This window comes from Cicer arietinum, chromosome 3, assembly GCF_000331145.2.
Source record: "Cicer arietinum cultivar CDC Frontier isolate Library 1 chromosome 3, Cicar.CDCFrontier_v2.0, whole genome shotgun sequence".
In the NCBI taxonomy this organism is placed as follows: Eukaryota; Viridiplantae; Streptophyta; class Magnoliopsida; order Fabales; family Fabaceae; genus Cicer; species Cicer arietinum.
Window position 1 is genome coordinate 65,088,830 of NC_021162.2, and position 27,631 is coordinate 65,116,460.

Consider the following 27,631-nt stretch of genomic DNA (forward strand, 5'->3'; position numbering starts at 1 on the left):
GTATGTATAATTGTTAAGTGTGGAATAACACTTATAAATTTTCTTCTTACGGGTGAAAGTTGATCCACTATAGACATCACAAGTTAATTCAAACTTATAGATACTCGTATAAATTTGTTGACTTTGACAAAAGTTCTTACTTTGTTCGGATGCATATGCAAATGTTGATTTTTATTTAAATAATATGTCGGAGGAGAGTAAGAAATGAAAAATGATGGCGGAAGTTGAATCCAGGAATTTATAGAAGATGGATTAACATTTTATCAATTAAACCAATTTTTATCAGTTTTGTAAATTCAGCAAATTGAGTACCAATCAATTAAATCACATAGGTTAAAAATAAAATTGAAAAATTATCACTATTTTTTTTTGGTAAGGACCCAACTACCACTCTTTTTTATGTATAGGTAACAAATCATTTTCCACCCAATTCTCGACATATAAACCTTTTCTTTTAAAGAGAGGTGAAATCGGTAAATGTGAAACCAATTACTCACTTGTGCCACAACCCATTTTGTCTTTTATGTATATTTGTTTTTTATTATAACCTTTATATTTTTGTTATTCATTATTGTTTTAATTTAATAATTATATTGTAATGAATTAATTAATTAATCAAAGATATTAAATATTGAAATGAAGAATAAAATTAGACATTTAAATATATTTTTTATTACATTAATAGAGATATGTGGTTCTCATTTAGGTCGACATGCATTGGAAGAACTAGGACCTATTTGGTTGGAGAACAACGAAACACCAAATGAATACAAATTATTAATATAATGAACAACTAACTCAGGTGTATCTAGGTCTGCATCAAATAAATCATTCACAAAATCATCGTCGCAAAAATGCATAGATTGTTGAGAGTCAAATTATTAGGTTATCGTAAATTGAAATGATTGTCTTGCTGGTTCAAATTGTTGTTGTGTTAGAGTGAAAGAAAATGAATGGTGGTGCAGTTGTGGCGCATTTTCAATAGTAACAATGGAAGTTGTGGATGAGGTCTAGTACACTTTAGTTCGTGGAATGCTAGATATGTTTACTAGGATTAATGTTTGACTCTTCTGCAATGTTACATTGTGTGTTCCACAATAGCTGGAGATCTGATATGCGAAGATTTGAGTTGTGTCTAAATATTCATGCTGGAATGGATCAAAGGGAGATAAGCACACATCTTAAGAGGTTTGGTTTCTGTCGAAATGAGAGATATAGCAAGAATAAATGCCCTTACCGTAATAATGCTAATAGAAGAATTAATTCATTATTGTTATATTTGTGTTTTTTTTCCACCCATTTTGTCTCTGAATTTTTATTTTAATGTTTAATCAAATTTAGTTATTTTTATGATCTCTAATTATATCATTAGTTATTTTTATAGACTCCGATTTATTTAAAGTTATTAATATTATTTAATAAAAATAAAATTTAATTAGATAGTTATTAAAAAAATTAATTAACTCTATATTAGTTTAAAAATAATTATTTAATTAACATGATAATTAATTTAACTTTAGATTAATTATTTGATTAATTTGATTTGAATTAATTAAAATATAGTTTAATTAAATAAAAAATTAATTAAAATAACATAAAATATAAGTAAACAATAGATTAAAATAAAACTCAATATTAAATATTTAATTAAAAAAAATAAAACAACTGTTATTTTTAAAATAATAAAATTGATAGTAAGAAATCGGCTTAATTGCAGTTTTGGTCCCCCTATTTTAGCTGAATCGTGAAAGTAGTCCCTCAATTTTGTTTCTCCCCAATTTTGGTCCCCCAAACAGAATTTTAGTCCAAAACTTGATGAAATTTTAGTTTTTAAAGTCGTACTACACCATTTATGATCATATATTTCAAGTACAATTATTGTAAATGAGATCTTGAGGCATTGTGTGACTTAAATAAATGCAAAAAAAATGAAATTTCATCAAGTTTTGGACCAAAATTTTGCTTGGGGGACCAAAACTGGGGAGAAACAAAATAGGGGGACTACTTTCGCGATTCAGTTAAAATAGGGGGATCAAAATTGCAATTAAGCCTAAGAAATCGATTACCTCCCGACCAATTTCCCACCCTTTTGTTTAAGAAAATAAAAATATCATCAGAAATCTCACTTATGTCAAAATCCAACTCAAAATTAAAAAAATGTTGGTATTTACAAGTGTTGTTTTATGTGTATATTTTATCAATAGCATAAATGATTGCATGATAGTACACATTATTTATTATTACTGATGATATAATATATTGTGCACAAGTTTTCAAAATACACTAAAATCATCAAATCACCGATAATCAAAAATAGAGAATTCATTTTCGAATATTATACCTGATACTATATAAAAGTATAAGCGGATTAATGTCTGCAGAAATCAATGAGCAAACCGAGCAGGGAGAGAAATTATTAAAAAAATAAAAATAGTATAAAAATCCAGTGTCAAACAAGTCTCCAACATCATACAATTCATACCAACACGTCATCGTATATGATGATAAGTATCTTTAAAAGAGAGTTTATTGCCAACTATATATAAATGGGGAGAAAGTCCCAACTTCAATAATTATCATATACATATATATATATATATATATATATATATATATATATATATATACGTGATTATCTGCGATAAGGCACAAGCCATGGAGATATGCTGTTTGGCTTGACGTGGAATTAATTACTGCTGTACTGTATAATAAAAAATAATAGTTAAAAATTAAACAAATTAAATGTTTAATTTTTTATTTATAATTTAAAATGTAATTTTATAATAAAAAAATTACTGATATTATATTTGAATTTTAAAAAAAATTAATTTTACAAATTTTATTTTGTTCAAAATATATATTTAGTCAAAAGTAATATAATAAATATTTTTGAATTGTCCATTTCATATTTAGAAGTATAAAAGTTTCCTATTCGTCATTAACCACAAAGTTCATATTATATTATAATAAAATATATATCATTTTTCTTAAATACATATTTAAAAGTATATTTGATTATATAATTTAAACAAATTTTATTTTATAAAATAACGTTTGTAGAAAAAAAATTAAATATAATTTATGTTTTAGGGAAAAATTAATTATAATTAAAAATATTATTGTAAAATGAACGTTAACTCAAAAGTATTCTATATTTTTTGTTAGATACATCAATTTGTTGTTGTTTCTTACTATAGAAGTAGATATATGGTTTTATATTTTTTATTTATTTTAGATCGTGAGAAAAAAGAATCGGTAGTGCTGCAAACAACGACATTTTTTGTCACGCACGTGTCCCTCAAGTGTCAGTTAATTAATTTTATTAAGAAAAAATAATTTAACTTTTTACAATATATATTTGATTTAAAAATTCAGAATTTAAAAGAATTGTGAAATGAGTATAAATGAATGGAATCATCTAATGTTGTTGTAATGAAATGGTGAGAGTGAACTTACTATAAACATTCCTCTAAATACACTCGTTGGTTGGAAGCAATGCAACATGAATTATATGCGGTAGGACTTCAGGAAAATATTGAACTCCCGTCTCAAAAAAATAGTTATCAGATGCAAATAGGTTTATAAGATTAAATATAAGGTTCACCAATTAAACATTTCAAGACAAAATTGGTTGTCAATTGATACATATAAACTTAAAAAACTAATATTGTGTAGCATATAAAACCAATAAGAGATGTACAATTGTCATTAAGAGATGCACAAATACTTATAACCTCTTGTCATTTATAACTTTTAAATCGTGTTTTTCACTATATTAAAAAATCTCTTGGTTAAAGTCCATTTTTCTCGGCATTTTCTTCTCTTCGACCAAAAAGCTTAAGTGATTTGGACAACACCACTTTGCCTCTTGTAAGTTTGTCACTATGTTCTAGATCTATTTAGGAGACTCTTTAATGTCAAAGAAATATAAAAAGCAAAACACAATTTGTTGTTCTTCCTCCGAAATTGATAAGTCCCCTTGCCTCTAATTTGTGTGAGCTTTGAGCTTCAATGGTTGACCTTATTCAATGATCTTCATGTTGCATTTGTTTCTCAAGCTCATCTCCATCATGATATTTAGTCAGTACTCCACATCACATTTAGTCCAAATTTCTACGGGAGAACTAAGTATATTGATATCGATTATCATGTTGTTTGGAAGTCATTACAATACTAGCTCTTTCATCCGCTACTTATTCCTAATTCATTTCAACTTGCAAATATTCTCACAAAGTCATTGAGGGTACCATGAACATCCATGAGTTCTTTTTTATGGCTGTTAATTTTTCTCTTCTTTAGTCAATTAATTACAACAATTTACAATTTCGTTAGCTAAGAGGTTTTTCCACATCTTGGATCTTTGTGTTGGAGTCTGTAGTGCAGGAGAAACAACATATCAAATGATCTAAGACTATAAAAGATTTTGACACCACATATTCATCCAAAAACCTTAAAGTAATGGATATATGAGTCTCAAACGCCTCCTGACTACACTGTCAGGAAGACTTTTGATACAAGCACTCAAAATCAAGATCCACTCTCGCTCCCCCACCAAGCCAAACTAGAGTTTGGGTACCACTTATTAGGGAGCCCACAAGCGCGAGAGAAACGTGTCAAATGCTCTAAGACCACAATGAATTTTGACATCAAATTTCCACTCAAAACGTTAAGACAATTAATATATAGATATCCGCTCTTATACATCTAACATTTAGTTCATTTATAGTCGATGCAATTCAAAAAATTCATTTATCCATTTCCTTGTTTTCATATATTACATAACACTAGTGTCATATGGGTTGTTCAAAGTGTTATGAGTCGTTCATAACATTTTGAGTCACTTAAAGTGTCAATAAAATTTAGATTGTTCAAAATATAAGTTCAATCTCATCTGCTCAAAGTATTATTCGACAAAATAAAAAAATAAAAAAAATCTTAAAAGATGAAAAATATAATGCAATATCTACATACTATGTCATACATTTTTTACAAGAGACAATTGAAAGTATTTTTCTAACCATTTGTCAAAAGAGACAGTGTAATTTTGACACAAAATTTATATCAAAATTTGACTATGAATTAATTGACTAACAACATTCAAATACGTGATTAATTATATTTAATTTATAGATGATTGTATTTGGTAGATAATTAATGAATTCTAAAAATTTGTTGTGCTCTCTTTAGTTCCATATATAAGAAAATGTATAATTTTTTTTTTTGTTTCTAATTAAAAACAAAACAAAACTCACACATTTTTAAATGCATTGATGATTTGTTTTACTTTCCTACTTTAGTGGCTCTCACATCACATTTTTCAGGAGCATTAATTACCGGTCATATTTAGAAAGAAAAAAAGTCAAATTTTCATTTATAAATTGTTGCATTGGTTTTTATAATTTATTTGTTATCCTTATATATAAACCAAAAATAGTATTAATTAATTATTCATCAAACTTAATTAGTTATAAATTTAAACCGTATATATCATATTAAACTTGTTTTAAAAAATAAAATAAAATTGTGTCAACATATCATTTAAATAAAAAAAGCAAAGACAAATCTTAAATTTGATTGGACTAGACGTGCACCTTAGTGTAAAGTGGTTTAAAAAAATTATAAGATTATATATTAGTAATAGACTAGTGTTTTTATTTATTTAATTAAAGGATTGGTGATTCAATCTAAACACAAATTGAAATGGTGCATGATTTTTAGATTACAATAGATTCGGGCGCAGAGGATCTTATCTTTATTATTATATATTACGAGAATATTTTGCATCATTGCCATATAACGCAAAAGCTGTTGCTGACTCATCGCGCTTCATCCTTTCCTTTCTCTCTGTAAAACCAAAACCAAACGCTGCTTTTTTGTTGGCACAGTTTTTTTCTCAAAGTTCCCTCCTTTCTTCCAATTTAAATTAACCAGCATCAACACTTTGGTAATACTTGTGTTATTATATTGGAATTGAACTTGGAACTATTGGTTTTGGATAATGATTGTAAAGGGTTGTGAAAATGGGGGTGTTGGTGTTGGACGGTGGTTAACGGGATTTGGAAGCTTGGTACGGAGGAAACAAGTTGATTCTGTTCATTACAGGGGACATGCTCAATTGGCTAGGAAGTTATCTGCTGTTGACCTTGTTGGAATTGGTAATAATCCTTCATTTTCATCTTCAAATTATAATATTTTATTTTATTAGATTGTCACTTAATCAATTAACTTCAAGTTTTTAATTTAGAGAATACCATAATTGACTGTTATTTACATTTGATGATTGATTTTGCTTTCATCTGTTTTAAAATTTAATGGAGTGATTTAACTTTGCTCTTGTTGTTTTTTATTTGATATGGGTTTGCTATCAAGTCAATGGAGTGACTGAGAATATATATATGAAAATTTTGCTTTGTTGTGTCTTGTGGAAATTAATTTTTCTTGGAAAGGTGATGTGTTTGTCTTTGTTGTTTTGTGTTTTTTTGGCTCCTATCTTTAGTTCATGAACAGGTGGATGATCTCTTCAGACAATTTGATGCAGGGCAGTGGACAAATGATTAAAAAGCTTTTGTACCACAAGAAGTGAAATCATGAAAATCTTTCTTTCTTACTGATAGTGTTGCTAATTGAGGATAATTATGTCTTGAAATTTGAAAAATGGAGAAATGCCAAACCAGAACTTCTATTAAAAATTAGTCATTTGATTTGATTAAACTGAATTTTATCAAAACAATAAGAAATAGGTGTCATTGTTATGTGAGGAAAGATGAAGCTTTGCAGGTACTGTTGACCTCTAATAGAGTTGAATAATGCAGGAAAAATAAAGGACAAGTATGGCCTTAAAACTTAGTTGAATTTTGAGCCTATGTTTTTAATGTTTGAAGGATGTTGCTTAATTTTGCTATGCCACAAAAGTGGATTAGTTATTTTTTCTCTTTTAAATATTTTTTGTTGAGTTTCTGGGCATTCTCAAGAATGACGGTGGCTTAGTCTTTATAACATGCTCAATTACCAACTTCAAGTTTATTTTCTCCCCAATATATGTAGATTTTAGCTTCTTGTTTACCAAACAGTTACTTGACCATTCTTGAAAATCAGGGGTTGGTGCTACTATAGGAGCTGGAGTGTATATTCTCATTGGAACAGTTGCTAGGGAGCAGGCAGGACCAGCACTTGTAATATCACTCTTTATTGCAGGAATAGCTGCTGCACTATCAGCTTTGTGTTATGCAGAACTTGCATGTCGGTGCCCATCAGCAGGGAGTGCTTATCATTATACATATATATGCATTGGAGAAGGGTGAGTTGCATTTTGCCTCTTTTTGGAATAAAACTTTGGGTGTAATGGTTAATGAAACTACTCATGATAGTTTACAGAATATCTTGTTAACGACAGTGACAGAACAATTCTGTTGTGTTATCATGGTTTCAGCTGTCACATGTGGAGTGGGGCTATTTATGTAAAGAATAATGACATTATGGTTTTTTGATTCAAAAGAAGAAATTGGTACTTAAAGATGAGGGGGATGTGTGAAGAATTTTGTTTTCTTTATTCATTTTTCATCATCATTAATAAAGCCATGATTTAAACATTCTGTTTATCTCAGGGTTGCTTGGCTGGTAGGTTGGTCCCTAATTCTAGAATATACGATTGGTGCTTCAGCTGTTGCTCGTGGCATAACCCCGAATCTGGTGTGTTATACTTTTTACTTCCTTTTTTTTAAAACCTTAATCGTTCATTTTCTCTTTTACCGTCATGTTAATTTGTAATTGAGAATGCACAAAGAGAGCAATCAAGAACATATATCAAGAGTCATGAAATGTACGACATGGGCATCCTGAATGTATTTTGATTTTTGACTCTTGGTGATGTATTTGATCTACAAACCTAGTGCTTGGAGTTTCAACCAATGATATTAGAAACAAGGTGCAAGAGGAAAGGCTAAGAAAGAAAATAGGCATGGTGTTGTCACTGTAAATAAATGATTTGGTTATGTGTTCTTTATTTTCAATGAAGACTCCAACAAATAATGACATAAACTAGCTTACTGTAACTTCTATATATCACTATATTGGGTCAAATAATCTGTGTTGTCAAATAGTAGTATTAAGATTTTGTGTTGTTAAGGGAGCACATAAAACTCACTGCATAGGCCCACTTTCCCTTTGTGCCGGAATTTAATTTAACAACGGGGATTTTGATGTTTGATATTTTAAGCCAGATCCACTTAGTTAACTCGGATACCATGTTACAGAACTACTTATCCAAAAGGACTCTTATGTATGTGACAGTTCAGTAATCAAAACCAAAGTTGCATGTCTGAGATTGCATACTTTATTTTTTTGTTATTAAACTATACTTCTTTTTCTTTTTGGATTTTTGGTTTGTTTCAATCATGCCTAACTATACTTTGTCATTCTTTTAACTAAAAAAACTGCTATGGTAACTTCATTTAACAGTGTTTTCCATTTAGAGTGCCCTCCTCCCCCCTCTTTTTGTAATTGGCTATAAAGCACTGATACAGACACAACACTGACACATATTCATCGATCATAATTTTGAGAAAATAAATGTGATTGAATATAACCGCATGTGTCGGTGTCACATTGATGTATAATTGGTGACATATATACAATATACTTCATTCCAACAAGCACAACACACTTAACAATTTGGTTTTGTATTTACTCTGTTCTTTCTTATTTCAGGCCTTGTTTTTTGGTGGTCAGGACAACCTACCTTCATTTCTGGCTCGTCATACCTTACCATATCTTGGAGTAGTGGTTGATCCATGTGCAGCTGTATTAATTCTTTTTGTTACCCTCCCTTTGTGCCTTGGAATCAAGGAGGTATGTGTTTTCAAATAAAACACATACACAACATGATCACCATTTTTCTAATTACGCCTTTTATCATATAAACTTATTTTGTCTAATTCGATGTTTCAGAGTTCAACGGCACAATCCATTGTGACCACAGTAAATGTCTGTGTCATGCTGTTCATCATTATAGTTGGTGGATATCTTGGTTTCAGATCCGGATGGGTTGGTTATGAACTCCCGAGTGGGTAATGACACTGTTGAGCCTACATTTTCAGCTCTTCATCTATAACATACCTCTTCTTGATATAAGCTGAAATTTCTTATATCTCAGGTATTTTCCATATGGAGTGAATGGGGTGTTTGCCGGGTCTGCAATAGTTTTCTTTTCGTACATTGGTTTTGATTCAGTGAGCAGCACAGCTGAGGAGGTAAATATTCACAAGAGGAACCGATCTTTTAAGTCATGTGTAATTTGTATTGGAAGAAACTTTATGCAAAGCTCATTAATGAAGGACATGTACTCTGTTGCAAAAATAAAATAAAATCAAGCACACGTGCATTCGTGAGCAATGCATTTAATATGATGCATAAGATCCTGTTTTTTACATTGAAACCTTTGTTGAAGTTGCGGGATTTTAGAGAAAAGGAAGAGAGAAAATAATAAGGGTTTGAATATTATTGATAATAGTTTTATGCTAACTTGATTACAAAAGGCTCAATACTAATCTCTATTTATAGAGAAACATAGACTCAATCCTAAATCAAGAATAAATCATAATAATAATAATAATGAGAGATATTCTAAGATATCTTTATGATTATAAATTGATCATAGGGAATAACTCAAGATACTCTAATATAATATAATAGATATTATAAGATCTAGTTCTATTCATGATTTGACTGCTCTATTTATATATCTGTCTAGTAGTTTGAGTATCTCAAAAGCGTTGTGGTTTTGGGATGTTGGCATTGTGAAACATCATTTTTTTGAAGTCTGTTATTTACAGCTTTAATTTTGTTATTGTGCAGGTAAAAAATCCTCAACGAGATTTGCCGATTGGCATATCAACTGCATTAGCTATATGTTGCGTTCTGTATATGCTTGTATCAGCCGTTATTGTTGGCTTAGTACCGTATAATGAGTTGAACCCAGACACCCCAATTTCCTCAGCATTTTCTAGCTATGGAATGGAATGGGCAGTGTAAGGTTTGCTTTGGCACACTGTTTAATTTTTTAATCTAAATATATGAATGTCTCTTTTGAATATTATGCCATTTATCCATGACAGGTATATAATAACAACTGGAGCTGTCACTGCTCTTTTTTCCAGTTTGTTGGGATCAGTTCTTCCTCAGGTACCTAACCAAGTAAAAAAGATTTAGTATTTTATTTATTTAGCATCTCTGTTGATTACTTCACTTAGTTATGGTTGTTAGAGTTTGGTTATGGATTTTCACAACCTTAATTATTTTTCCACTTCATTTCAGTCTTGGCCTGATTTGTTACTTGGTTGTTTCATTGTCCACTTCCTACATGTTTTGGTCTATGAATGAGATGGAATACTTTAACTAGAAGTCATGAATTGAGATTGAAATCATATTAAACTTCATATTGGCTAGCAATGTTCCTAAAATGTGTTATTGAAATAACTAAGATACACATAGATATGTTCATGCACATTGATACTTGGTATCGTTATTGTTGTTTGCATATGATAAATATATCTTCCCATTGGCACGCGTGTTTTGCAGCCACGGGTCTTTATGGCAATGGCTAGGGATGGTTTGTTGCCCTCCTTCTTCTCGGATATCCACAGGCGCACGCAGGTTCCTTTGAAAAGCACTATTGTTACAGGTCTCTTTGCTGCTGTTCTTGCGTTCTTTATGGATGTTTCTCAGTTAGCAGGGATGGTGAGTTTAGTTGTACAATATCTTGGTTGAAGCATCTTTCTTAGATTATTAACTTTAACCGTTGTTATATTCTTTGTTCTGGGAATACAGGTTAGTGTGGGAACATTGCTTGCATTCACCACAGTTGCAGTTTCAGTTTTGATAATCAGATATGTTCCACCTAATGAAGTACCCATTCCAACTTCACTTCTAACATCTGTTGATCCATTTTTGAGGCATTCTGGTGTTGATGTTGAGGAAGACAGGACCATGAATCCTGTAGATCTTTCTAGTCATTCTGATAATAGTCACTTACATGACAAGTCAGACGTTCCGCTTGAACATCCTTTGATCATAAAAGAAGTAACCAAAGGTAACTATTGTTTGAGTCTTCTATCCTTTTATGGAATGAATTTTAGATAAACTTTAAAATGTTAATTTCTTCCAGTACTTGAAATAAATTTCTGGGTGTTTGTTGTATCAACATTTACTTCCATTTTTATGATGAGCTAGTTCACAAAGTTGAGTTTTGACTTCGTTATGCAGAGCAACGGAATGAGAAGACTAGGAGAAAACTTGCTGCATGGACCATAACCCTTCTATGTATAGGGATTCTCATGGTTACTGGTGCAGCTTCAGCCGAAAGGTGTCCCAGGTCTGTAAACTTTGATCATCTTCCCTAATTTTTGAAGTATGAAATATACCACATTCATTTTCGAAAGAACATTGGTTCCTTTTGAGTCAGTTCTTTATCCTTACTTTTATTACCTTTTGGTGATTGTGCATATGCAGGATTTTGCGCGCAACATTGTTTGGAGTGGGTGTAATTCTTCTTTTGTGCAGCATAATTGTGCTGGCCTGTATAAAGCAAGATGATACCAGACACACCTTTGGGTACTCAGGAGGTATGTGCACTAGAAAAGTCTAAAAAACCAAAATCTAATCAGATTTTGGTGGTGGATTGCAAAAACTTCATTTTAGAACAAATTACAATTTTTGTAGCTAGCTTCTACTCCCTCCGTAACAAAATATAAGCAAAATTTGGTACATCTAAGTTGTAACAAAATATAAGAAAAAATTGATAGGTTGGACATCATTTCGTAGGTTCGAACTCGAGACCTTATAGTTGTGTGTGTGAATTTCTGGTGGTATTTACCATTTTCTCTACAAATAAAAAAAAATGATAGTATACCAAATATATACTTCATTTAATGCCCCACTTTTTCATAACAAATGTCTTTTTTTTATGCAACTAAATGAGATGAGGAATAGTTTAGGTAATGAAGTTGAACTTTTAAATGAGATTAATTAGAGTAAATGTGAATAACTAATTATTTTAATAATTGTGCAAGTAGTTAATTTTGCTTATATTTAGTTAGAAAGGGAGTATTCAGGAGTTTCCTCTCTCTGGCAGCTTATAATCAACAAAGCTGCAAACCAAAACAAGGAGCAAAAACTAAAACTGAAAAGTGACATACATATGTAATGATATTTAAACTTTAAATTTGTCATCTTTATAAACTTTCAACCTAGTGTATCACAATCCTTTAGCTATAAGTTCATTGTGTTTGTTCTCTTAATTCCACGCATCAGTCTTACACAATTGTTTTGATTCCTTGTATTTCAGGTTTTGCTTGCCCATTTGTTCCATTCTTACCTGCTGCTTGCATTCTTATAAACACCTACTTACTAATTGATCTTGGGTAAGAAATCTCTTGACATTAACCACCATGATCCTGCTTTGTATCCATAGCAACATGCATGATTATGAGTTACAATTACCAAAATCTATCATTCTTGTGTTTGAATTTCAGGGCTGCTACATGGCTAAGAGTTTCTGTATGGCTGTTAATCGGAGTACTTATATACTTGTTCTATGGCCGAACTCACAGTTCATTGTTAAACGCAACCTATGTTCCGTCAGCCCATGCCGATGAGATCCGTCGCACTCAAGCAAATTATTTATCCTAGTATTCACCCATCGGGCTCTACAGTTCACTGCAGGTCCCTAATCTATCCCTTGGTCAGGGAATTGTTACTTGTATATTTTACACCACCAATTTGTAAATATATTGTTGTTCTAAAGTCAAAACTTTGTTTCTGCTATCAGATGGATGATAACCACCATTGTTCAATTGTTTATTTAAGGATGTGTGTATATCATGAAAATGTCTTACAAGAGTAAGGTACTAGTTTAATAGGAAAAGGATTTAACTATTCTAAAGTAAGGGACAAGCATAGAAAATTATCAAATGTTAAATTATGAATCTTTGATTATTTTTTTCAGTAGCAATTAACATTTCTTATTTTTTCCTTCAAATGAAATATCGAGGGTACTAGGCACAACATTTCTCTTTCCTATTATTTCCAAGAATCTAAAAACTACTCTTCTCCTAATATTTCCAACAAAGTATACCCCTCTATACTTTGGACTAAACATTGACTTGTAGCTAACTTGGTTTGTTCTTTGCTTGAAGCCTAGATGACTTTGCATTTTTCCCATTAGACTAACAAAGAAAAGAAATACACAAAACCCCTTGTGAAAGGGACAACGAACGCCTAAACTTTGTCATTTGAGAGAAACAAACATGAAATACCCAACTCAATTTTTCTTTACAAAATTCACATTTTAATAAGCTAGGGAAATTTATTTTAAAAATAATACATAAAACAAGTAGATAACAATATATAGTAAAAAGAAATTTAAAAATAAAGTTCTGCAATTATTGTAGCCGAGTCCTTATTAGTGAATCCTCCTCCACTCCTTCATTCCCATGATACTTTCATTTTTCAAAACAACTTATTAAACATGATTTTACGTAGAGAAATTCCAGTACCAACATTTTCAAGGTTTCAGGTTCTACATTCTATCTTGAGCTTTATTATAGAAATAGTCACACAGACTTAACGTGTGCTACATGCTTCCGTTATGAATATTTTAATTCTTATAACAATTTCTTTACGCTTTCCATTTGACAAAGCATCTGCTTAGTAATTTTACATTGCTTATTCATCTTTCTCACGTCTCTCTTTTTTCATTTGTTTTTTCTGGTCATGTCTTTCTTCATGTGTTTGTTATTTATTGGCTTTATTTGCCTTATCAAAATACTAGCATTGACTTTGAGTGTTTCCATTAATTAGTAGTAGATGTGTTACTTGAATTAAAAAAGTTTGATTGATTTTAAAAAATGAGGACTATTTTCGTGAGCAACATAAAATAAGAAGATTAAAATTATAATTAAATTTAAAAAATTTAAATATAAGAGAAAATAAATCAACAAAAATAAATGTATTTGATCCAAAATTTAGACTAAATACATAAATTTTAGTTGAGCAAATTTTCTTTTATATTCAAGATAAAACAAAGTAAAGAAGAATGATAAAATCAAAGAGAAAAGAAGAATAAGTTGTATTTCATCAAACACCACAAAAACAATTTTGTTTTATTCAAATTGTAGAAGTTAACATAAATTATAGTTCATGTCTCGAGCCTGTGGTATCGCGTCTTCTTTAATTTTTGTTCAGCCAAGAAAATAATTATGGATATTAATGTTTGTTTAATATTAAAACTATTTTTTGTTGATGAAATGAAATGTAATAGATGAAATTATACTGTATATTATATAAAAAATAAAAAGATAAAGATTTTAACTATAACAACTAAATAAATAAGTAAGATGACGCTAATAAAATTATGTGTCATAAAATATGATTAAGTGTCTATAAATAATTTTTGAATCTATTTTAATATATTATAACATATGGAAAAATAAAATATTGGAAATAAAAGTTCAAAAATGTGAAATTTTTTACTCTAAAAAATTCTTTTTGTTTCCTTATAAAGTTTTTGTTAGCATAACCTGTGTGTTTTTATAGGTAGATAGTATATATGCCTTTTGTTCCAAATTACAAAATATTTTTTAATTTTTTGTTTGTCATTTAATATAAGATTTTTTTTTTCAAAAATATCTCTACTTAATTTACCATAAGAAATATATTAATAATTTTCTTCTTTCTAAAAATGTCCTAATTTATTTTATTATTGAAAATATAAATTCTTTTTTCTCTTATAATATCAACAATAATAAAAGTAAATAAAAAATAACACTTTAAATAAAATAATTTTTTAGTAATATCTATAAACTATAGTTTAATTATCATACATCATTCATATAATAAATTTTATATTATTATTATATTACATTCGTAGCATTGACTCTAGAGAAAATTACCATAAAAATCAATCATTTCTGATATTTAAATTGAGTTACAATATAAAAAAAATTCAATAAACTATGTTGGCGGTTCTTCCTAAGAGACCCCCAACAGAACAGAGTATATAATATAAATAGAAATAAGTGCCAACTGATAAGCATAGTTTCGTGATGATTGTCCTGCATTAGCGTACGTACCCTCATAATCCCTTTGTTATATCATCAATCTCATTCTCATTCTCATGTTTAATTTAATATAAAAAACTATTCACCAAACAGCAACCTCTATTTGACACTTCATAAATTCTTTCCTTTCTTTTTATATATAAAAAAAAAAATAAATAAATATTTTTTCAGTAAAAATAAACACAATAATTGTGTGCCTTCCAACTCCAGCTTCAATAAATAAAGGACAACTCCTGGTAAACAATCTGAATCTAACCACAATCTGAATCTAGCCACAATCTCAAACAAATTCTCATTCAAAATCAAACTTATAAATCCCCCACTTTACATTACTTTTTCCTCATACATCATCATTGATTGCCCACAACACTGCTTTTAAAAATCTAATCTTGTTGTTGTGGGACAATCATAACTTTGATTTTCTGTTTTTTTGTTGTTGTTGTTGTTGTTGTTTTCTTTGATGGGTGTTTCGGTTGGTTCAAAATCACCAAAGGGTTCATGGAGATCTTTCACTAGAAGAAAGCAGGTTGATTCTGCACATAAAAACACTAAGCCTTTGCTTGCAAAGGAATTAACTGTTTCTCATCTCATTGCAATTGGTAATTCTAATTCATTCAATTCAAAGCTTTTATTTTGTTACTTCTTTTCATCTGGGGTTCTTGGAATTCTGTTTTGGCACGTGGGAAAATTGTCTTGTTTATGTTTTCATATTGATTGATTTGACCCTTTTCATTTTTTTTTCAATACGAAAATGGTGTTTTATGTTTCTGTCTTTCTGATTGTACGATGTTGTTGGACTTCCAACTTTTCCCGCCTTTTCCTCAATGACAGGGCAGCATTTTTGGTTTCATAGTTTCCTTGCATGCACATGATTTGGTTTATTATTAATTAACTGTGTTTTGCAAATTAATCTGATGTTTTTTTTTTTTGTAACAAATAACTAGGTGTTGGTTCAACAATTGGTGCTGGAGTGTATGTTTTGGTTGGAACAGTTGCAAAAGAGCATTCTGGACCAGCTTTGGCTATTTCTTTTCTGATTGCTGGATTAGCAGCTGGTCTCTCTGCCTTTTGCTATGCAGAGTTGGCTTGTCGATGCCCTTCTGCTGGAAGTGCATATCACTATTCATATATATGTCTTGGAGAAGGGTACTCTTTCTCTCCCTTTTTAAGACTTTTCATCCTTTGTTGTGTGTTTGGAGTAGAGTCTTAAGAAGTTGTTTTAGTGTGTGTATGTCGAAACCATCAGAATTGATTTTGTTTGTGTAACGTGATTTTATTATCGGTCAAAATTGATTTGGCCTTTAAAACTCAATTTTACAAGTTATAAGATGTAGCTTCTGTATTAGGTTGACATGTTTGAGTAAATTGATTTATGTTTCATAACATTTACTTGAAAAAATGATTTTAACTAATTAACACTGTTTGGAAACTGATGATGAAATTCACTTTTAATATGAAATTATTTATTACTGTGCATGCTATTATTGTCTTTGCCTATTCAGTATTTAAGTAATTTTGCTAATTACTTGGTGTTTTATAAATTTGATTCTTACTTTATTTCTCATGTTCAATATTTTTGGCACCCTGCTACTAATATAGATATTGACCTATCTGATTTTTTCTTTTTGTCGGTGGATTATTTCTTTATGAAAAATTGAGGTCTCTGTGAATTTATTGAATATCATCTTAGAAAAGAAGTTGATTATTTTGTTTCTAGTGTTGCTTGGTTGATCGGATGGTCGTTGATACTGGAATATACAATCGGTAGCGCTGCTGTTGCTCGTGGCATAACCCCCAATATTGTATGGTGTTTTTGGTTTTTTTTTAACCTTGTTTTTTTTTTTTTTTTTTTTTTTTGCATGTTTAGGAATATGTTTATTATATCATTAGTCCAACTTTAACTTTGTAATTCATTAGTAAACGAATGAAAAAGGAAACATAGCTTGTCATTTGCCAAAATCACTTTATTTCTTCAACATTGCAGCAAATAAAGTGAATAGTTTGGTGTATGAGTGTCAAAATCTGCTGTTTTTAATTCTCTTCTTTTGTAGTTTGAGGTTTCTATCGTCTGTTTAAATAAAGCCGGTGATTTAGTTATCTGCTTGGATTGCAACCAAAATTTATGTTACATAATTATCAAATATTTACATCTCATGTAGATATTTTCTTTTGTTTAGGCTCCACTTTTTGGTGGTCTGGATAATCTACCCTTCTTTTTGTCGCGCCAACATATTCCTGGAATTGATATTGTTGTAGACCCATGTGCAGCAATTTTGGTATTTGCTGTTACAGGACTTCTATGTTTGGGGATCAAGAAGGTGGGTTTCAATTATTATCATTTTTATTTGTTGAAATTTTATTTAGTTAATATATTCTCTTGAATTTTCTCTTCTTGGTTGGTGTAACTTATTACATGCATCTTTTGCAGATGGTTTGTGAGGCTTGCACATATTTGTTCTTTATTTTTTAATTAAAATATCAAATGTATTTTTGTTCAGATTTCGGAGAGTTAAATTTATTAACTCTGAATGCTTTGTACATGCAGAGCACAGTCGTACAAGGCATAGTGACATCAGTGAATGTATGTGCATTGCTTTTTGTCATAGTAGCTGGTGGTTACTTGGGATTCAAGTCTGGATGGGTTGGATATGAACTTCCTACTGGGTACTTTAATTTTTTGTTTTCCATTTCTTCTTATATTGTTTGGTCTCTTGTTACTCAAAACTTGTCTCTTTTGCTTTAATAGGTATTTTCCTTTTGGGGTTGATGGGATGCTTGCCGGTTCCGCAACAGTTTTCTTTGCATATGTAGGTTTTGATGCAGTTGCTAGCACTGCTGAAGAGGTATATACTACAGAGTGATAGTGCACTGTCATATAATCTATATATATATATAATATGAGGGATGTTCAATGGTTTAAACTTTCTGATAATGTTTCACTCACTTCATCAACAGGTGAAAAATCCTCAACGAGATTTGCCACTTGGTATTGGTGCTTCACTGTTTCTATGTTGTGGAATGTATATGCTGGTTTCCTTTGTTGTAGTTGGTTTGGTACCTTATTATGCAATTGATCCCGATACCCCTATATCCTCTGCATTTGCTGAACATGGGATGCAATGGGCAGCGTAAGTTTATAGTTTTGAAATTCATGAAGTTTTTGTTCGCTCAATAGAGATAGTTTCCAAAGATAAGTTTACTGTTTGTGATTGCAGTTACATTATAAATGCTGGTGCTTCCACAGCTCTCTGCTCAGCATTGATGGGTGGGATACTTCCCCAGGTAAATAAATGGTTACCTCTGAAATCGCCAATTATTTATTCATTCCTAGAGTCAATTAAGTATGTTTGATTTGTAATTTCTCTATATTAAATGAAGGTTGTTCACCTTCATGTTTTGAATTGATTATATGGTTAAAATTAGAAATTGTTGTGTCACTTATTAAATCATCATTAATCAGAAAGAATATAAAATCTTGGTGGATTTGGAATGAAGTGTATGGTTTGTATTATACAATATGAAGACTCAATAATCTGATTCTTGAACAATCATTTGAATCACCATCATATCCAAATATAAGTTGCTGGTTGATGCTGTTTACCTTTTCCAGTTATCACAAAATTTATCAGTGTTTCTTTAAAAGCATTTGATTTTCCAAGCAAAAAAACTAAATAGTATTTTGTTCGATGATTCTCAGCCACGAATTTTGATGGCTATGGCAAGGGATGGACTAGTGCCACCATTTTTGGCTGACATAAACAAGCACACTCAAATTCCTGTCAAGAGCACAATAATTACCGGTCTAGCGGCTGCCGTCTTGGCATTTTCTATGGAAGTCTCTCAACTTGCAGGGATGGTAAGTTTACTGTGTATAGAATATAGATAATGGAATATACCATGAAAGAGCATGCTCTCATGATATAAATGAATCATAACAACACAACAAAAATGCATGCTTTATACTCACTGCATTCATGTTTAACTGTCTCCTTTGCAGAAGATTTTAATTCCTTTTTATCTGTCATTTTCAAAGTCTATTGCAACATTAACTATTGTTTTGTAAATAGCATTTTTAAATACTTATTACAAAGAGAGAAATTGGTGAAATGACAATAAATAACTGAGTGCATTATAAGACCAATATGTATTTTTCTCTTCTCGTGCAGGTTAGTGTCGGTACGCTTTTAGCGTTCACCATGGTGGCAATATCTGTTCTGATCCTAAGATATATTCCTCCAAATGAAGTCCCAGTGCCTCCTTCTCTCCAGGATTCAGTTGTAGAGATCAATGTGGAATATGAAGAGGAAAATATCAGTACTTCTGAAGACACAAAACCTTTAGATGTTAAGGGGGATTTTCCCATTGATTATCCCCTTATTTCTAAACACCTTACCATAGGTAACTGTGAGTTGTGACTTTCCTTATTAATCTCTACCAAACATAAGTTAAGTTAGTACTAAAAAATATATGCACCGCTGTAAGTGCTCTTGGGGCCTTGAGGCTTTTCATAGCCCTGGTGAGCTCCCAAAATCCAACTCTCCTAAACTTTATATATAAAAGAAAAATCTGCTCAAAAATATATGTTACTCTCAAGTTACTACAATTCATTTGTATTAGATTGGGGTGGATTTAGTCTTTGTTCATTCATACTGTTGTTTATATCTTTTGTTTTATTTTTTTGGGTGCAGATATAAATGAGAGCAATAGAAGAAGAGTTGTTGGGTGGACCATAGCAATCATATGCTTAGGGGCGTTTGTGCTCACATATGCAGCTTCATGTTTAACTTTTCTTAGGTCAGTCTAATCTTGATTCACATAGCTTTTCTCAAGCTACACATGCAATGATAAATTTATGCATTTTATTAGTGTTTGTCGTGTCATTTAAAAATTTCTCTTAGTGTTCTAATTCTTTTTAGCATTATTTTATGATATTATCAGTTCTGTTCGCTACACATTGTGTGGAGTCGGAGGCACTCTTCTTGTGTCTGGATTCGCCTTCCTAACCTGTATAGATCAAGATGATGCAAGGCACAGATTTGGTCACTCTGGAGGTATGCCTTACTATGATGTCCTTATATTTGATAAGTTTCTATGGATAGTGTTAGTGTGAATCTGTTCATAACTCTTCATTAATCATTTTTCAGGTTTTACATGCCCATTTGTGCCACTGCTGCCTACAGCTTGCATTCTCATCAATTCCTACCTACTTGTTAATCTTGGGTAAGCACTAATACTTATCTTTCACATTTTAAATATGCATATGGTTAATCAAGTTCGCTTCTTAAATGCATTTTTTTTGCAAGCTATGTGAATGAAATAGAAGGACCAATTAGAAAGTTAAGTTTATCCAATGATATGAAAACTTTAAATATAAAGTGATTTGATCTCATGATCTAAAGTAGTAACCAAGAGAGATAGTTTTCCTTTTCATAGTTATATTTTCAAACAAATATCAGAATTTGTTCTCTTTCTGCAACGTCTTGCTTTATAAAAACTTGCATCTTCAGTTGAGTAACTCTAAGGGGGTGTTTTGTTTTTACTTAGTCTTTTAAGTTTGTGAAACCAATATATACCTCTTTTTATGTTGAATTAGTCCATGCACTTGTTACAAGGATTATTTCATCTTAGACTTGATGTAAATGAACTGAAAATTCAAGATAGTTTACAGTTTTACATAGACCAAAACCAAAACAATGAAGACCTACACCAAATGCTCTTATTTTTTAGGGGATAAAAACTGTAAAGTATTACAAAGACAAATATTTTTTGTAGGGACCAAAACTGGAAAAAGTAAATATTACAGCGACTAAAAAATTATTTAAATAAAAAACAAAATTATTAGGACAAAATACATGGAATTTTATCTTTGTTGTATGGTTTTGAAACTAAATGTTCATATCCTAAAATAAACAGCAATTGCGCCTACAAAAATAAAAGATTGAGAACCAAAGATGAAAATGATAATATTAAGCTATCTTCAATGTATTATGTTGAATCAACATTTCTCTGTTCAGATATGTTTACTGAGTTGCATGATTTCTCTAAATTATTGTATATGTTTTTTTCAGAGCTGAAACATGGATGCGTGTTTCTGTGTGGCTTGCAATAGGGTTACTAATTTATGTGTTCTATGGCCGAACTCATAGCTCTTTAAAAGATGCAATTTATGTGCCAATAAGTCAAGAAGCTGAAACTTAACAAACTCGTAGAAGCTATCTTGCTTGGTATTTATAGAAGAAATCAGTGTGTGGAAGTTGCTAGCTAGAGAAAATATTTAATCATTGTACAGAAGAAAATGCTTCTCCTTAATCTTAGGGTCCTGTATTTGTTTTCTTCTAGAGAAAAATGTCTTTATTATATGCCTTAATTATATCCCTTCTTCACCATAATTTACAATTTGTATGAGTAGATGACAGACAGTACTTGTGTACTGGTTGGATTCATGTTCAAAAAATGTAAATATTTTTTAAATAATTAGTTACCGTCATTATTTGTTGCTTTATGCCTTAAATTTCCTCAATTCTTAAATCCATTTCTCTTTTTGGAACAACTAGAACATTAGAGGAGTACAGTTCCCTAATCGGATAAGTAGATAATAGTTGCAATGGCCCTCCCCATGTTTTTTGTGTGGCACTTATGATGATCTCAATATAGTTCACTTCCATCTAGCTAATTTATTCAATCATTTTCTTAAATTTCTCGACAAATATTTCAACCATAATACTTCATGCCCATGATTTTTCAGTTGGGTGTGGTAAAAAACATAATTAATTCTCTTTTGAAACTTTTCAATAATATTATTTCACCCTTGTTTTCTGAAGTGAGTGTCTAACCTACTACTACCAGCCTCTATTTCTTATTCTAATTGATATTTAAGTCAACAAAAAGGTTAAATCACTTGTTTAAAATAATTCACAAAGTAACATACCATTAATCAAATTTTCAACTCGTAAACATAATAAACATCTTGGTTGATTATTCATAGTTACAAAGACACTAGTTAATACTTGGTAGTTGAAATATTTCAAATTGGGGACTTCAAAGTTTATTAGTATAATCAATTTCTTAGACACATTTTAAAATTGATTAATATACCTTTTAAATAGTCATCAAAAAGCAATAAATAAACAAAGCAAAAAAAGATCATGTCAAGATATGAATAATGTAAAAAAGATCAGGGACTTACGAGTAGTTTTCTTCACCTCATGTTATCATTTAAACAAAAAGACTAGCAAAATCAACACTTTATATTTATTTAACTTTTAATTGGAACTCTTCTGGTTATTTATAGAATTTTTCACGGCAAGTATTTTACAAATGAAATTTCTTCTCTTGTCACATCAATATCATTTTCTTCAATGCGGAAATATGTTCTCTTTTTCTACTTGGTTAATTATTTTTTCACCATTTTTTTTCTAAAACAACTTTGCATTTCATTTCGTTTTCTCTATTTCATTTTTAATTATGTAATTGCAATCAAATAAATTTAAAATCTATTAAATTACTTTTAGAGATTATTAATTCTATTTCTAAAATTTAAGATTAAGCTAGAGAAAATAATGATACTTAAATCATAACTTGTTACTTAAATCATAATTCTATTTCTAAAATTTAAGATTAAGCTAGAGATTATTACTTTTTAAGTTTAGAGAGCAATTTAAAAGATATTCTATAACAAAACTAAAGAAACATCTTGTTGAATGAAGTTAAGTTTTTTTATTTTGATTCAAGTTGAATTAAATTAAGCATCCTATTCTTGTTTCCTAGTACTTGAGAGTTGAGACAACAAACGTTGTCTTTGTCTGGAACGTCTTCACACGGGCCAAGCAAGAGTGACACAATATAGAGTACAGCTTATATAGTCACAGTTTGGTAAATAACCGATTTGAGCTTTGTGAGTGCTGCTACAAACTATGTTCTCTGATTTGTAATCACTTCTCTTCTCTTTCTAAATCATGGATGTTGCTGCTGTTGGTGGAGCTTTTCTCTCTGCTTTCCTTCAAGTTCTTCTCGATAGGCTTGCTTCTCCTCAGCTTGTTAACTTCATCTATGGAAACAAGGTTGACGCCAATTTGATCCAAAAGTTGAAGAACACTCTTTATGCTGTTGAAGCTGTTCTTAATGATGCTGAGCAGAAACAGATCAAAGACTCTGCTGTTAACAATTGGCTTGATGATCTCAAAGATGCTCTCTATATTGCTGATGACCTTCTCGATCACATTTCCACCAAATCTGCTACTACTCAGAAGAACAAAGAGGTGAGTACTACTGCTTCTAGCTACTTGTCTCGCTTTTTCAACTTTGAAGAAAGGGATATGGTTCGTAAGTTAGAAGATATAGTTACTAGGCTTGAATCCATTCTCAAACTCAAAGATATTCTTGGTCTTCAACATATTGCAACTCACCACCACTCTTCTTGGAGAGCTCCATCAACCTCTCTAGATCATGGATCTAACATATTTGGTAGAAATCAAGACATAGAGGCCATACTCAACTTACTGTTACATGATGGTGATGATAATGATAGTGATAAGATTTCTGTGATCCCTATAGTTGGCATGGGTGGTGTGGGCAAAACCACTTTAGCCCAATCTGTGTACAACCATGATGACACTGTAAAACATAAATTCGATGTTCAAGCATGGGTTTGTGTTTCTGATGATTTTGATGTTTTGAAGGTTACAAAGGCCCTTGCTGAGGAAGTTAGAAGTGCTTGTAACACAAATAATTTGAATATTCTTCAGCAAGATTTGAAGGATAAGTTGACCGGAAAAAAGTTCTTAATTGTTCTGGATGATGTTTGGACCCAAGATTATGACAGTTGGAATTCTCTTACAAAGCCTCTTCGATGCGGAGCTAAAGGAAGTAAAATTCTTGTAACAACCCGTATTCAAAAGGTTGTTTCTATGGTCCAAACTTTTCAAGGTTACTCTCTTGAGCAATTGTCTGATGAAGATTGTTGGTCTGTGTTTGCAAACCATGCTTGCCTTTCTCCAGAAGAATCCACTCAGAATATGGATCTCGAAAAAATTGGCAGAGAAATTGTTAGAAAATGTAAGGGATTGCCTTTAGCAGCACAATCACTTGGGGGTTTGTTGCGACGGAAACGTGATATCAGGGATTGGAATAATATACTCAATAGTAATATTTGGGAAATTGATGAAAAAGAGAGTAAGATCATTCCAGCACTAAGAATTAGTTATCACTATCTCCCTCCCTATTTGAAACGCTGCTTTGTTTATTGCTGCTTATATCCTAAGGATTATAAATTTGAGGAAGACGATTTGATCTTGTTGTGGATGGCAGAAGATCTTTTACAGCCTCCAAAAAATGGAAAGACTTTGGAAGAAGTTGGGCATGAGTATTTTAATGACTTAGCTTCAAGATCTTTTTTTCAACGTTTTGGAAGTGGAGACATCTTCCGGCTTTTTGTGATGCATGATCTGGTGCATGATTTGGCAACATTGATCGAGGCAGAATTCTACTTTAGAACAGAAGAACTTGGGAAAGAAACGAAGATTGGTAACAAGACTCGTCATTTATCATTTAACAATTTAAGTGATCCAGTGACAAATAACTTTGAGATTTTCGACCGAGCAAAACATCTTAGGACCTTTTTGACAATCGATTTTAGACCTACTCCATTCAACAATGAAAATGCATCCTGCATCATTTTGTCAAATTTGAAGTGCTTGAGAGTTTTGTCATTTCAAGGTTTTGAATATCTTAAGGCATTGCCTGACTCGATAGATGAATTAATTCATTTGCGTTATTTGGATCTCTCTTCAACAACTATGAAGACACTACCGGAGTCATTGTGTAATCTGCATAATCTACAAACCTTCAAGTTGTACAACTGTGATCAACTAACCAAACTTCCCAATGGCATGCAAAAGCTTGTGAATTTGCGCTATCTTGATATCCGCTGCACTCCAAAGTTAGAAGATATGCCTAAAGAAATGAGCAAATTAAACCATTTGCAACATTTGAGTTGCTTTGTTGTGGGCAAGCATAAAGAGAAAGGGATCAAGGAACTGGGAACACTGTCAAATCTTCACGGATCACTTTCCATTAGTAAATTAGAGAATGTTACCAACAACTTTGAAGCATCACAAGCGAAAATGATGGATAAGAAGTACCTTGAAGAATTATCTTTTGAATGGTCTCATAATGCAAAAGACAATTTTACAAATTCACAAAGTGAGATGGATATACTAGACAAGCTACAACCTGTTAAGAACCTAAAAAAGGTGTCTATATGTGGATATAGAGGCACGAGATTTCCAGAATGGGTTGGAGATCCTTCCTACCGAAATTTGACTAAGTTGTCTCTATTTCGTTGCCATAATTGTTGTATTCTTCCACCACTTGGACAATTACGCTCTCTCAAGCAATTGAGAATCAGTGGAATGAGTATGTTGGAGACTATCGGATCTGAATATGGTAATTCCTTATCAGGGATTCGCTTTCCCTCCCTTGAACGTCTTGAGTTTGATGACATGCCATGTTGGGAAGTGTGGCATCATCCACATGACTCAAATGCTTATTTTCCTGTACTCAACTCTCTTGTGATTCGTGGTTGTCCCTTATTGCGGGGAGATTTGCCATCTCATCTTCCTGCTTTGGAAACAATTCAGATTTTACAATGCAACCAACTTGCTTCGTCTCTCCCAAGTGCTCCTGCCACCCGCAAATTAGGGATACATGAAAGCAATAAAGTAGCATTGAGAGAGCTACCCATTTCATTGGAAGAGATCCAAATTGATGGAAGAGAGTCAACAGAGTCCTTCTTTGAAATCATTGCCATCACCCTACCGATTTCTCTGAAAATTGTAAAGATCAAGAATTGTTCGTCTGCGTTATCGTTTCCTGGAGATTGTTTACCCGCATCCTTAAATAGTTTGTTAATCAAAAATTGTAGAAATCTAGATTTTCCAAAGCACAAGCAGCATGAGTCACTTAAATGGTTGTATATAGATCGTAGTTGTGATTCTCTGACAACCCTCCCACTGGAGACCTTTCCCAACCTCAGTACTCTCATCATCGACAAGTGTGAAAATCTAGAATGTATATCCGCTTCAAAGATTCTTCAAAATCTCAACTATATTTTAATTTACAACTGCCCCAAATTAGTTTCATTTGCAAGAGATGAATTGTCTGCGCCCAACTTGAGAAGATTGGATATCTACTAATGTGTTAATTTAAAGTCATCGACAAGTAATTGCCCAGAAATGGAGACGTTTTGTGAAGGTGGTATGCTGCCTAGCTTGATGCGAGAAGTTAATGAGCAGCCCATCTCTAAGTTTGAAGGATTTTGCATTGCTGCCTCCCTCCCTTACCTCTCTAACGCTATGCAATATGCCAAGTTTGCACACCTTGGACTGCACAAAGCTTGAAATCTTTGGACGTCCACTGCTGGAAGAACGGTGCCGCATGAAACACCCGCTAATTTGGCCCAAAATTTCCCACATCCAAGGCATTTTGGTTGACAACAAATGGATTTAGTTAGCTTCAACTTGTATTTTCAATAGGTAATTGTTCTGCTATTCCTCACCTAAATGCCACTTGTCCAGTTTCATTCATTTTCTGCACTAACTTTTTTCATCATCTTTTAAACCATTAAAATTATATATGAATATCCTACTACCAGCCAGCCCAGCCAATTTATTTCACCTTTTGTATCTTACAGCAAACATTATCTCTTTTTCATGTTGTTGGCAGTTTGTTGTACAAGGACGTATAGGTGTTGACTGACAACAAATATTTTACTTCGCATTTTCTGGTAAAGATTATCCTAGCAAAAGTAAGTCATTGCTTGTTCTCTGGTTTGCAGTAGGATATTATATTTGTGAGTTAAGGTGCTTCTCTTCTCACAAGCCTAAGATGAATATTCCATTTCACTTTTTTGGTAACATATCATATTCATTAGTTTTTGTAGGCCATTATGAAAACTAGATGTTAACCCAGGTGTTGCACGGGAATATTTTTTTATTTAATTTAAGTGAATTTAAAAAAAAATTAATATAAAATTATATGTCTTAATTTAGTATTTATATCAATAATATATATATAATTTTACCAATATAATTCATAGAAGATAAATATCAATTTAGACGAATGACTTGAATAAATAAAGTAACGTATTAATATTGAGATTGATGGATATGTCAAATATTGAAGTAATGTATTTGATAATTGAAATTAAGAGATAGACTCAATTGATATACAACTGAGTTAAAAAATATATTACTTTATTGCTGAAACTAAATGATTAAACTGAATTAATTAGAAACACATTCACTTTGTATTTTACTTTATTACTTTTTTGTTGTCTCACTCGATCATTTTAATCATCCATCTTTGTGGTAATTGTGAATTTTTTTATTTTAAATCGGATATATTAGAATTTTAATTTACAAACATTCAAACTGTTATTAACATTAATAGAGTAATCATAATGATTAACATTTTGGTTTCAAAATCGAAATCCAAAATTTATAACAATTACAAAATATTCA

General features: G+C 31.3%; 3 protein-coding genes across 4 annotated transcripts; all 3 read left to right on the plus strand.

The window, feature by feature from the left end:
- The first annotated feature begins 5,781 nt into the window (after positions 1 to 5,781).
- On the plus strand, positions 5,782 to 12,990 carry LOC101496400 (cationic amino acid transporter 4, vacuolar). The gene is made up of 14 exons (XM_004493157.4): positions 5,782 to 6,155; positions 7,096 to 7,297; positions 7,605 to 7,689; positions 8,707 to 8,847; positions 8,947 to 9,065; positions 9,152 to 9,248; positions 9,853 to 10,025; positions 10,113 to 10,179; positions 10,576 to 10,734; positions 10,825 to 11,086; positions 11,260 to 11,368; positions 11,506 to 11,618; positions 12,341 to 12,416; positions 12,528 to 12,990. Exons 1-14 carry the CDS (start codon positions 5,999 to 6,001, stop codon positions 12,682 to 12,684), a joined length of 1,917 nt encoding a protein of 638 aa, XP_004493214.1. The 5' UTR covers positions 5,782 to 5,998; the 3' UTR covers positions 12,685 to 12,990.
- Positions 12,991 to 15,144: 2,154 nt separating this feature from the next.
- Positions 15,145 to 21,615, plus strand: LOC101496734 (cationic amino acid transporter 2, vacuolar-like). 2 transcript variants are annotated; one of them, XM_027332669.2, is made up of 14 exons: positions 15,145 to 15,712; positions 16,058 to 16,259; positions 16,831 to 16,915; positions 17,291 to 17,431; positions 17,659 to 17,777; positions 17,860 to 17,956; positions 18,069 to 18,241; positions 18,329 to 18,395; positions 18,811 to 18,969; positions 19,280 to 19,517; positions 19,802 to 19,907; positions 20,052 to 20,164; positions 20,258 to 20,333; positions 21,182 to 21,615. In XM_027332669.2, exons 1-14 carry the CDS (start codon positions 15,574 to 15,576, stop codon positions 21,309 to 21,311), a joined length of 1,845 nt encoding a protein of 614 aa, XP_027188470.1. In that variant the 5' UTR covers positions 15,145 to 15,573; the 3' UTR covers positions 21,312 to 21,615. The 2 variants fall into 2 exon arrangements, with proteins under 2 accessions (XP_027188470.1, XP_004493215.1); XM_004493158.4 differs by having other exon boundaries at positions 15,153 to 15,712; positions 19,280 to 19,511.
- Positions 21,616 to 22,818: 1,203 nt separating this feature from the next.
- On the plus strand, positions 22,819 to 27,155 carry LOC101497042 (putative disease resistance RPP13-like protein 1). Its single transcript, XM_073366505.1, is given in 3 exon segments — positions 22,819 to 26,356; positions 26,388 to 26,644; positions 26,835 to 27,155. Coding segments are annotated over 2 exon segments (3,519 nt in total). The 5' UTR covers positions 22,819 to 23,068; the 3' UTR covers positions 26,619 to 26,644; positions 26,835 to 27,155.
- The last annotated feature ends 476 nt before the right edge of the window (positions 27,156 to 27,631 follow it).